The 12,878-nt window shown below is 39.7% G+C and overlaps 1 protein-coding gene across 10 annotated transcripts in view; it reads right to left on the minus strand.

Moving 5' to 3' along the window:
• Positions 1-12,878, minus strand: part of PDCD1LG2 (programmed cell death 1 ligand 2) — a 95,196-nt gene that overhangs the window by 60,805 nt on the left and 21,513 nt on the right. For 9 of the 10 annotated variants that reach the window (XM_073806138.1, XM_073806135.1, XM_019934807.3 and 6 more), the window contains exon 3: positions 12,205-12,510. The exons of the other annotated variant lie outside the window; for it this stretch is intronic. In XM_073806138.1, the coding sequence (XP_073662239.1) occupies positions 12,205-12,510 (306 nt within the window). The remainder of the gene's footprint in view (positions 1-12,204; positions 12,511-12,878) is intronic. 10 annotated transcript variants of the gene reach the window in all.

A 12,878-nucleotide genomic window follows, 5' to 3' on the forward strand; every position in this document is an offset into this window, starting at 1 on the left:
GGTTTTTTGTTCTTCTTTCTCTAATTGCTTTAGGTGTAAGGTTAGGTTGTTTATTTGAGATGTTTCTTGTTTCTTGAGGTAGGATTGTATTGCTATAAACTTCCCTCTTAGAACTGTTTTTGCTGCATCCCAGGTTTTGGGTTGTCGTGTGTTCATTGTCATTTGTTTCTAGGTATTTTTTGATTTCCTCTTTGATTTCTTCAGTGATCTCTTGGTTATTTAGTAGTGTATTGTTTAGCCTCCATGTGTTTGTATTTTTTACAGATCTTTTCCTGTAATTGATATCTAGTCTCATAGCATTGTGGTCAGAAAAGATACTTGATACAATTTCAATTTTCTTAAATGTACCAAGGCTTGATTTGTGCCTCAAGATATGATCTATCCTGGAGAATGTTCCAGGAGCACTAGAGAAGATAGTGTATTCTGTTGTTTTTGGATGGAATGTCCTATAAATATCTATTAAGTCCATGTTGTTTAATGTATCATTTAAAGCTTGTGTTTCATTATTTATTTTCATTTTGATTGATCTGTCCATTGGTGAAAGTGGGGTGCCAAAATCCCCTATTATTATTATTGTCATGTCAATTTACCCCTTTATGGTTGTGAGCATTTTCCTTATGTACTGAGGTGCTCCTATGTTGGGTGCATAAATATTTACAATTGTTATATCTTCTTTCTGGATTGATCCCTTGATAATTCTCTAGTGTCCTTCTTTGTCTCTTGTAATAGTCTTTATTTGAAAGTCTATTTTGTCTGATATGAGAATTGCTACTCCAGCTTTCTTTTGATTTCCACTTTCATGGAATATCTTTTTCCATCCCCTCACTTTCAATCTGTATGTGTACCTAGGTCTGAAGTAGGTCTCTTGTAGACAGCATATATACGGGTCTTGTTTTTGTAACCATTCAGCCCATCTATGTCTTTTGGTTGGTGCATTTAATCCATTACATTTAAGGTAGTTATCAATATGTATGTTCCTATTACCATTTTCTTAATTGTTTTGGGTTTGTTATTGTAGGTCTTTTCCTTCTCTTGTGTTTCTTGCCTAGAGAAGTTCCTTTAGCATTTGTTGTAAAGCAGGTTTGGTGGTGCTGAATTTTCTTAAGCTTTTGCTTGTCTGTAAAGGTTTTAATTTCTCCATCGAATTTGAATGAGATCCTTGCTGGGTAGAGTAATCTTGGTTGTAGGTTTTTTCTTTTCATCACTTTAAATATGTCCTGCCACTCCCTTTAAGCTTGCAGAGTTTCTGCTGAAAGATCAGCTGTTAATCTTATGGGGATTCCCTTGGATGTTATTTGTTGCTTTTCCCTTGCTACTTTCAATATTTTTTCTTTGTATTTAATTTTTGATCGTTTGAGTAATATGTGTCTTGGCGTGTTTCTCCTTCGATTTATCCTGTATGGGACTCTCTGAACTTCCTGGACTTGACTGACTATTTCCCCTCCCATGTTAGGGAAGTTTTCAACTGTAATCTCTTCACATATTTTCTCAGACCCTTTTATTCTTTTTCTCCTGGGATCCCTATAATTTGAATGTTGGTGTGTTTACTGTTGTCCCACATGTCTCTGAGACTGTCCTCAATTCTTTTCATTCCTTTTTCTTTATTTTGCTCTGCAGTAGTTATTTCCACTCTTCTATCTTCCAGGTCACTTATCCATTCTTCTGCCTCAGTTATTCTGCTTTTGATTCCTTCTAGAGAGTTGTTTTTTTAAAAAATATATTTATTTATTTATTTGGTTGCACCAGGTCCCAGTTGTGGCAGGCAGCCTCCTTAGTTGTGGCATGAGAACTCTTAGTTGCAGCATGCATGTGGGATCTAGTTCCCTGACCAGGGATCGAACGCAGGCACCCTGCATTGGGAGCATGGAGTCTCATCCACTGCGTCACCAGGGAAGTCCCTCTAGAGAGTTTTTAATTTCATTTATTGTGCTGTTCATCATTGTTTGTTTACTCTTTAGTTCTTCTAGGTCCTTGTTTAACGTTTATTTTATTTTCTCCATTCTATTTCCAAGATTTTGGATCATCTTTACTATCATTATTCTGAATTCTTTTTCAGGTAGACTGCCTATTTCCTCTTCATTTGTTTGGTCAGGTGGGATTTTACCTTGCTCCTTCATCTGCTGCATATTTCTCTGTCTTCTCATTTTGCTTAACTTACTGTGTTTGGGGTCTCCTTTTCACAGGTTGCAAGTTCATAGTTCCTGTTGTTTTTGGTGTCTGCCCCCAGTGGGTAAGGTTGGTTCAGTGGGTTGTGTAGGCTTCCCGATGGAGGGGACTGGTGCCTGTGTTCTGGTGGATGAGGCTGGATCTTGTCTTTCTGGTGGGCAGGACCACATCTGGTGGTGTGTTTTGGGGTGTCTGTGAACTTATTATGATTTTAGGCAGCCTCTCTGCTAATGGGTGGGGTTGTGTCCCTGTCTTGCTAGTTGTTTGGCTTGTGGTGTCAAGCACTGGAGCTTGCTGGTCGTTGAGTGGAGCTGGGTCTTAGCATTGAGATGGAGATCTCTGGGAAAGCTCTCGCTGATTGATATTACACGGGGCTGGGAGGTCTCTGGTGGTCCAATGTCCTGAACTCGGCTCTCCCACCTCAGAGGTTCTAGCCTAACAGCCGGTAGGAGCACCAAGACCCTGTCAGCCACACGGTCAGTTACATGGGGAGTTTCTTGCCTTTTGGCAAGTCTGAGGTCTTCTGCCAGCATTCAGTAGGTGCTCTGTAGGAGTTGTTCCACATGTAGATGTATTTTAGATATATTTTTGGGGGGAAGGTGATCTTCACATGTTACTCCTCCACCATCTCGAAGGTCCTCTGGGTTTGGTTTTTTTGTTTTTGTTTGTAGCTTCCTTTCTTATCTCTGGACACTTTAACTTAAAGATTTATGTCATTCCTGCTAAAGATGGGGGTTGATGGCTTTTGAGCAAAGACCTGGAACACCTCTGGCAACACTTTGAAGATGAATGAGTTAATACATGTAAGTGCTCAGAAAAGGGTAGGAACACAGTAAGCACTTGATAAATGCTATTATTATTTTTAAAGACTTAGATTCTGCCTATAAATAGTCAAGAACTGAGTACATTTATACTTCTCCCTAACACACACACACACACACACACACACACACACACACACACACCCTTCTGTGCAGTGGATGCTGAATGAATTGATCAGATATGTCTCCCTGCCCTCTAGAAAACTGAGATCTAAAATAGACACAAGTGACATTGAGAGCACCAGGAAGACACAAGGACAAATTGTCCAGTTATCTTAGATGATAGCTAAAAATAAATATTAACCACGTACGCAGATACCAGGGAGTGTAAAAAGTAACCTGCTGATTTTTGGTGAAAGGAAGAGGGAGTGAGCACTAGCTCTCATCAGGTAGGAAATACTTCTTTAAGAAAGAATTTCAATACAATCTTTGAAGTAAAGATGTATATATGGCACAGATATGATGAAACATTTTTTTGTTAAATTTTTGGGAGGAGTATAAATGAGCACAAACTGTGAAAGGTGATTTTATATTAAAATAATGCTAACAGCCATGTGGAAAATATCAAATATGTATGATTTACTAAGTGTTTTCTCGGTGCTGAGTTCATGCCCTGTGCTTTTACATTCTGTGGAGGTGAAAGGAAGATTCATTTCCCTCTCCACAATTTTTGCTTTTTGAGAACCTCCCTTGTGTGTCTCTGTGTTATGAGTTGCTAATTTGATTAGTTACAGCCAAAGTCACTCACTGAGTCACGGGTCACTGGAGAGCAAGGTGACTGTGTCTTGAAGTGCTGCTTATAACCTGTGGCCTTCTCTTGAAGTTCTTTCCATGCCATTAAGAGTAGTTGCCCTGGCCTGCTGGCCTGCCTGCCTCAAAAATCTCTCACATCTTCCCGCACCCACAGTATTCCAGCTTCTGCTTGTGACTGGGTGGGTGGGGCAGATTTTCTTATCTATGAGTTTGGATGGATAACTTCAGGGACTGATGTGCAAACCTGGACTCAGTTTAAGACAAGGGAGCAAGAAACAAGAATTCACTATTCTGAGTCATGTTCTCCAGTGCAAATTATCAGAGAATCTCCAAAGTGGGGAGAGGGGAAAGGGAAAGATTATGTGCTCATCCAGTTGTTAATTTAAAAAAATGGAGTTCATTTCCATTTGGCTACTGATTCCTCCGGGTACAGCTCACTTAGTCAAGAACTTAAAGAGGAGCAGGGGTGAGTAGCTCTAACTATTGACTCCATCCTCTTAATATACCTTATCTTGCTTAAACCACCCAAGGACCTTAGGAGGTAGGAAAATTTCATATTCCAGTAATAAATAAGGAAACAGCTGGAATATGGGGTGGTTGGGGAGCTTTGAACTCATGTCCTTCATGGGTACAGTATTCTGAATTCTGCACTGGGATCATCACAAGAGGACGATTCTCTATGTAATCACAAAAGTCTAGGGATGAAGCAACATACATGGGAAGAGAGATATGTTTCCCAGGGGGACTTCAAAGTACCCAGAAGTAGAAGAAGATAAGAAGAATTAGGTTCTGAAGCAGGCTACTGAAGGTCTTGAAGTAGTTAGACTCATTAGTCTCCTTGGAGCCAATTTTGGTCTATCTCTAGCAATCCATCAGTATCTGAAGCATGCATTTTGAGTACTCACTTTATCTAATTTTATGTTATTTTATCTACACTTATTGTCCCTTCATTCGATGTCCTCTTATAATCATTTAATCCTATTCTGTTGTAGATTATTTCTGTAAGCTCTGGGGCTTTGGAGGGGCATAGAGTAGAATAAATGGATTCATAGGAGTAGTGTGTTACAGGTGAGGGCTTGGCCTGCTCCAGCAAGGTAGCTCAGGACAAGATGCTGGTCTTGGTTGCTGAGTTGGTAGGTGATTTCAGAGGTAAGAGGGCCATGAATCAGGATCTGGGCTGAGGCTTTGACTTGGGATATATAAATAAGGGAAGAGATGGGAGAGATGTTCAACTAAAAGAATCGGCGAGAAACGATGCGACTGACAGGGACTGATTTCCAAAATATACAAACAGCTCATAGAGCTCAATATCAAAGAAACAAACAACCCAATCAAAAAGTGGGCAGAAGACCTAAATAGACATTTTTCCAAAGAAGACATACAGATGGCCAACAGGCACATGAAAATACACTCAACATCGCTAATTATTAGAGAAATGCAAATCAAAACTATAATGAGATTATCACCTCACACCAGTCAGAATGGCCATCATCAAAAAGTCTGTAAATAATAAATGCTGAAGAGGGTGTGGAGAAAAGGGAACCCTCCTACACTGCTGGCATGAATGTAAATTGGTACAGCCACTATGGAGAATAGTATGGGGGTTCCTTAAAAAACTAAAAATAGAGTTACCATATGATCCTGCAATCCCACTCCTGGACACATATCCAGAAAAGATGAAAACTCTAATTTGAAAAGATACATGCACCCCAATGTTCAGAGCAGCACTATTTACAATACCCAACACATGGAAGCAACGTAAATGTCCACTGACAGATGAATTGGTAAAGAAGATTCCATTGTATGGTACATACATACAATGGAATATAACTCAGCCATTAAAAAGAATGAAATAATACCATTTGCAGCAACATGGATGGACCTAGAGATTATCATACTAAGTGAAGTAAGTCAGACAGAGAAAGACAAATATGTGGAATCCAAAAAACTGATACAAATGAACTTATTTACAAAACAGAAACAGATTCATAGACATAGAAAACAAACTTATGGTTACCAAAGGGGAATGGGGGAGAGGGATAACTTAGGAGTCTGGGATTAACAGATACACACTACCGTATATAAAACAGATGAACAACAAAGATATACTGTATAGCACAGGGAACTATATTCAATATCTTGTAATAACCTATAATGGAAAAGAATATGAAAAAGAACACATATATATATCTGAAACACTTTGTTGTACACACTAACACAACATTGTAAATCAACTATACTTCAGTTTGAAAACTAAAATTTTTAAAAAAGAATGAGCAAGGTTTGGGGGAGGGACAGGAGCACACACCCTACATTTATGTAATATTAAAGATGTCTCCACAGCCTCTTTCTTATTAGGGAAATGGCTGAAAAGACATCATTATCAGCAATACACAGTGGGGAAGCTGGACTGAGGGTGACATTCTTAGGAAAAGATGAGTAAATTTTGGAATTTCAGAGGTGGAAGTGATCTTAAAATTTGATTAGTCCAACTTCCTGCTCAACGAGAAGTATCTTTTCCAGCAGCTTTGCTAGATAACTATCTTGATGAATGTTTCACATGCACTTGGAAACAATGTGTATTCTGCAGTTGTTGGGTATAAATTTTATATATGTCAATTAGATCAAGATGGCTAATTGTGTTGTTCTACTCTTCTATTTTCTTTTTTGTGTGTTCTACCAGTTATAACAGAGATGAGTTGAAATCTCCAAATATAATTATGGATTTGTTTATTTCTCCTTTTAGGTCTGTCAATTTTTGTTTTATATATTTTGAAGCTATATGGTTAGATGTATACACGTTTAGGATTGTTACATTTTCCTGTTGAACTGATTTTTTCTATCATCATGAAATGCCCCTTTTTATCTTTAATAATACTTTTCTTCTTGATATTAGTAACCTGCTAGATAACTAACTTTTGGTTAAACACATCTGTGAATGGAAACTCTTACTTCCAGAAGCAGTCATTGCCACAATTAGACAATAAGAAAGTTAAACTTTCATTGGGAGGATCATCCTTACGCCAAGTCAAATTTTGCCTCATGGTAGCTTCAACCCATTGGTACTTGTCTCGTTTAGCAAAACAACATATGGTAAGCATAGTAGTTAAGAACATGGGCTTCAGAGTCGGAAAGGTTTGACTAGGCTTAAGCCAAGTGGTGGTTACGTGACCTGTCAAGCCTCAGTTTTCTCATTTGTAAAACAGGTATGATAATACTTATCCTTAACAGGGGTGTGAGGATGATTAAATGAGTTAGGTACCTAGAACTTATTAAATAGTCAGTTAGTACTGTCAATTATTATTATCTCTTTTATGTGACAAAACCCTTCAGATATCTGAAGATCACTGGCAAGACCCCGTATAGTCTTTCCATCTCTTAGGTAAAACATGCCTACTTCCTTCAACCATATCTCACAGGACATAATTTTCAGCCCCAGTTCCAGATAGCACTCTTCGGATACACTTTGTTTTTGCCAGTGTAACATGACCTATATTCCAGATATTATCTAAGCAGCACAAAGTGTAGTGTGACTAATTATTTCCTATGTGCTGAGTACACTTCAGGCCCAACACAGGGTTTTAAAGCAGCCTAAGGTCGTAAGATCGATTTTGTTGAGTGATCTACTGCCCAGCTAGGTTGGCTATAACAGACGCCTTATCACTTGGAGATGGTCTCCAGGTTGACCCAAGACCTTTGTTGCCCCTTAGTCAACAACTACTACTTGTTCAGTCGGTTATAGATCCAGTCAACTACACTATTATTCATCCCATGTTTTACCATTTTATGCACAAGGTGTGTGCTGTGTGGGTCCTGGGCCTGTTTGCCCTTAGATCAATCCCTCAGTTTCTGCTCTATACGGCGGGAAGGCTGACTCCTGCAGGCTGTGTATCCCAGGCTCGTGACAGCCAACAGCAGGCATTCGGGAAGATGTGAGAGTTAGCAGGAGGAAGGAGAATGAGTGTTTCTCCCCCATACTCTATGCTATAAGGCCTCTCTAGCAGCAGCCACAGCTCTTCCCTGGCTCCAGATACCACTGGACAGGCCCACTTGGGTTCCACCCCTGGGCCATTAACCCTGCCTTCCCCCTGTTCCTCCATCCCAGCAGTGTGGTAGCAGCTTCCTGCTTTTGCTAACTGGTGATTTGCCTCCCTAGTCCCCATTTGGCTTCTCAGTCTGTTCCATCAAAAGAATTACTATTTTCTGGTTTCAATTTCCATTGGTTTAAATGGTTTCTATTATCCCAGTTGTCTCTATAATTCAAATGTTACTGGCAACTCTAGCATTTCTGAAATAAAGATAAGCTTTATTATCTTTACTATATGTTTTACTACTATATTATCTTTACTACTGCACATAGTATCATCTACTTTATCATCATAATGACCCTAACTAAGGTGAAAAAATGTAGTTTTACATGCATTAATCTTAGAGAATCCTGACAGGTTTCTTGTAGTCACTGAAAGAAATCTTTTAGGATGGCTCTCAATTGGTCTGTTAAATGGCCTGGGGAGGAACATCAGGTTAAACAGTTTGTAATTCCCAGGAGCTTTCTCCCCTTCAAAATTCAGGATATTGTTTTCTTAACTCAGGGTTTCCTTATTCCCTTCAGTTTCCCCAAGGGAGAAAAGACACTGAGAGCAGATTTAGCCCCATTAGTAAGTTTTTTTAGCAAATGCTTTCTCTGGGCCTAGAGGCTAAATGTACAGACATCATTTCACTACCGAGTTGCTTCTCTCGGGCTGTTCTCCTCCCTATGCCCTCTGCCATCTGACTTCCCCTTTTAGGGTGAAGGCCATTTCTCTTGCGGAAACGGAAACTATGCTGCCACCTTCCTCCACTTGTTGAAGTTGTACTCTATCTATCTTGGGCCTTTTTGTTGATTTAAAGTACGTCTGTAAGCCTCAGCCTGCTCACGCCTTCAGGCTGGTTTGGCCCTTCTTTTCTTAGTACCTGCTCTGTGTCTATCTGGGATCCTTGCTCAGGCCAGTTCTCAACCTGTGGGCTCAATCCCTGGCTTCTCAGGGCCTCTGTACCCTTTTCTTCAGTCGTGCTCCCTGGCCTTCTTCCGACAGATTTCTAATTGCCTTGGGGTTGCAACCTGGCCTTTCACAAACTGCAGCCTTCTGTTATTGTCTCTTCTAGACTCTCTAGCCATGCTACCTAGCAATTTTTTTCCCTGTCCTTATGAAATCAATTCTCTTTTCACTATATTTAATATGAACTGTTGCCCAGACAACAAATAAAATGCTATAAACCTATTTTCAAGGTGTATGCCAAAACTTAGGCATTTTAAGGACAAAGCACATCCTTCCTCTAGTCTTGTTCTATGTAAGCGCACCCTAACTGGAGTCCTAGATCTCCCCTGCTTCCTTCAGACACCCCTCATCTGGGTAGAATATCCTTATGTGCTGGTCTTCAATCTTTTTTTGTTTGTTTGTTTGCATTTCTCCTAAAACAATCGTGATGCAGTGTGCTCCTTCTCACATTTATTAAGTTCATTCTTAGAATATATCATAGGTTTCTATATTGGAAAAATATACGATGTTTAGACCGTTATAAACACATATTTTTAGTAAGGCAATTATTTCACTCTTTACAAATGCATCCAATGTCACCTAGAGATCAAAGAAGGTGTCTTTCATACACACCACCATCCATTGAAAAATACATATAAAAATTCTTCCCTAATGGTCAGAACTTTACATTGTTTCTTTTTATTCCTCGAATATCAGTTCCCATTCCACTTCTGCAGAATTTTATTCTAATGCAACATGTTTGAACACTCTTTTGGTGATTATCCTTTTGTTTCTTTGCAACAACAAAACATGTATAGCTATTGAAATTAAATTATTTTTCTTGTGACCATGAGGCTTTAAGTGTTCAAAGTTTTCTTCTGCATTGAAATCTAATTTCCATTATTATCAGTACATGTAAAATCAAAACATAAAATATTATGAATATTGATAATTATTAAACATAAAAAAGTTTACTGGAAATGTATCTTTTAATGGGATGGATGGGGCTCTCTTTTTCAATCTGTTCATGAATCTGAGGATGCATATGACTTATGGTTGGAATGAGACAAGGTTCAGCATCAATTCTATTTCTATTTTTCATTTTTTGTAGCTATAAGGGCTAAGGAATCTTGCTCATATGAATAAATAGGTGGGAATGGAAGAAGTTCAGTTATAGTAATATCATTTCATTCTTTGAAAGCCTTATGATTTATATGACAAAAAATTACTTTATTTTTTTATTATCAGCTGTTAACTCTATTAGGCCCTCCTTCAATTTTGTTGAAAACAGAATTTGATACCTCCTGGTTTGCAGAAGGATTTGTTAGTCATTACAATTTGGTATGGTATCAATATTTCCAATCATTCTTTTGTTTATCACTATGGAGGATTTTATACCTCAGGGCAATGCACTGTATTCATGATGGGTGAAAGGGAGGCTTTTTATGAAGTGGGTAAAGCAAAAATAAAAGAGGAAGCATTTTAGGAGAACCCCAAGAGCCTTGCCTGGAAGGCATAATCTCAGGCACACTCAATTTGGGGAACAAGTACTTGGGGAAGATGAAGATCTAGAAACTAATTTCCTAAAACCGCCTATGCTATGCATCTCATAGAAAGTCTTTGTGATCCCATATACTCTAGCTGGAAGATCATTAAGGGCTTAAGGAATTAATTAACTAATTAATTAATTAAGGTTTGAGGAATAAATCTGTTCCTCACCTGATTCATCCCTGGTCTAGATGAGGAAGCAGGCAGAGTGCCCTCCCATGGATGAGGGACATCCCTCAGCCCGAGCAAGAAAGAGGGGGACTGGTACCAAATTGCCCAAAGACCCTAGGTGCATTATAACACTCAAATAGAGATCAACAAACATGGGGCAGTGATTTAGGGGTGCAGATACCCAAGTACACTAGGGGATTGTGAGGATGTAGAGCCCTCTCTCTTCCAGTTGACTGAACTCAGACTAACTTCAATGCTCTGGAGTTCCTCCCAGTTGATGCCTGTTTGTAGGAAATGCAATAAAGATAGAAGGCAGTTACATCCAGCTAAGGGCTTTCCTGATGACTCACTATTAGTTGAGATGTAAGAGGGCACCATCCCTGCAGTAATTGAGGGTCTTTGATCCAAACCTCTGGGCACTCACCATATGCCAAGCACCATACTCAGCTCTTTGTGTTCATTATCTCTTTTAATTTTTACAATAATCCTATGTGGTAGATGCTACTATTGCTATTCTTTTACAAATAAGAAAAATGCTAGATTAAGAGAGGTGAAATAACCTGCCCAAGGTCAGGTGAAAACAACATTCAACCTCGTGTCTAATTATTCTAGTTTGTCCTTCTTTATACCAGATCATAAAGTCACCCCACTGCTGTCAAGGTCAATGGTCTTTAGGGACCAAACTCCACAGACCCTCCAGAAGACAGAACATATCCTCTGAGTGTAATGTGTGGAATAGGGAGGGGACAGAGAAAAACTGGCATAGTTTAACTCAGACCAGTCAGCGAAGGCTGAAAAACATAAGCCAATGAACAGAGTCAAATCTATTCTTCTACAGTTGTTATATGTCTTTCCTCAAATGACCTTTCCCAGAACAAACAAGAACTTGAAGATTCTCTTCAGATTTAGGTTCTTGGCTCGTGTTGTGGTGGAGAGAGCCCTCAACCCAGAGGAATGGGGACAGCTATTGATTCACTGGCTCCCTCAAGCTACCCATTTCAGTTCTCTGGACTTCAGCTGTTTCATGTGCAATAGATTAGGCTGGGACTAGAGTAGCATTTTCCAAACTTTTTAGACTATGACCCAGAGTGAGAAAAAAATTATCACACCACGAGCCAAGATGCACACACACGTGCGTGCGCACGCACATGCACGCGCGCGCGCGCACACACACACACACACACACACACACACACACACACACACACACACCCCTCTGAAATAATTTGTGTTTCACAAAACAACACTAATCCCTACTATGTGATGCCCTGATATATTCTATTCTATTCATTCGGTTCATTCATTTTATTGGTAAAAAACACCCACCTGGTTGCTACTCATTAAACTAATATTTTAATCTGTTAATGAGTGGCAAATCATGGTTTAAAAAACTCTGGACTCTGAAAGAGTAGTTTAATATCAAGTCAGTATTGTTCCTGTGAACTAGGCAAAACTTATCTTTGGTACTCTCCCACCTTTCAGGGACTCATTTTCCTGTCTTTCTCTAGACCAGTTTTATTCCCTCTACCCCTATTTACCCTAACCTCCACTGCTTTATATTCAGATATCAAAAAATATTTCTGAGCAGGTGCTTTTGTTTTCTCTGAGGTATCTCTGTCTCTTTATAGCCATCCTCCTAGTTTTGGTTTGAGCTTGTTACTTGCAGCTAATGCAGGTCTTGTGTTGGAGAGATGCCTCCATGTATTCCAGTCCCTGAAACTACTCACCTTTGACTTTCAGAGTCAGGTACTTGTAGTCCCAGGCGATCCCATAGATGATCAGGCAGCGGTACTGCCCTGCATCTCTCACTTGGACTTGGGGGATGTGGAACAAGGCCTTCCCCAGGGGCAGCTGCTCCTCCAGCAAAATGGCTCTTTCACTGAGCAAGGTTGTATCATTTTCCACCTTTTGCAAACTGGCTTTTAAATCTCCGAGTTCCACATGACCTCCGGTGTCAAAATCACACTCCAAGGTCACATTGCCACCGTAGTCTACCGTGTACATTTCCTTTGGGACCGTCACTGTGAATAAAGCTGAACAGAAAATAAGGCATTCTCAGATTGTCTGCCTTCACATTTCAGTTCTGTACAGAGTGGGACCTGAGGAGACCTATCCCACCCCCGTTTCCCAAGAGATACCTGTCATTATCTGGGCATTTGTGAAGGTTCCTTTCTCTCCTTTACCCCCATCCATTCTGGGAAAGAGTAGAATTCTTGATCTGCTCTGAGGTAGTTCTCACCTCTCAACACTCCTCACCTGTGCAGCTGACTGCCTTCCTACCCCCTATTATCCAGGCTCATTTTCTTCATATGGGTCAAATTACATCATTATCTGCCAAATTTTACCTCCTCTCACCAGTGATAGTAATAATAACTACCACCCATTGAGTTCTTACTAGGTG

The sequence above is a fragment of the Tursiops truncatus genome, chromosome 6 (assembly GCF_011762595.2).
Source record: "Tursiops truncatus isolate mTurTru1 chromosome 6, mTurTru1.mat.Y, whole genome shotgun sequence".
NCBI lineage: Eukaryota > Metazoa > Chordata > Mammalia > Artiodactyla > Delphinidae > Tursiops > Tursiops truncatus.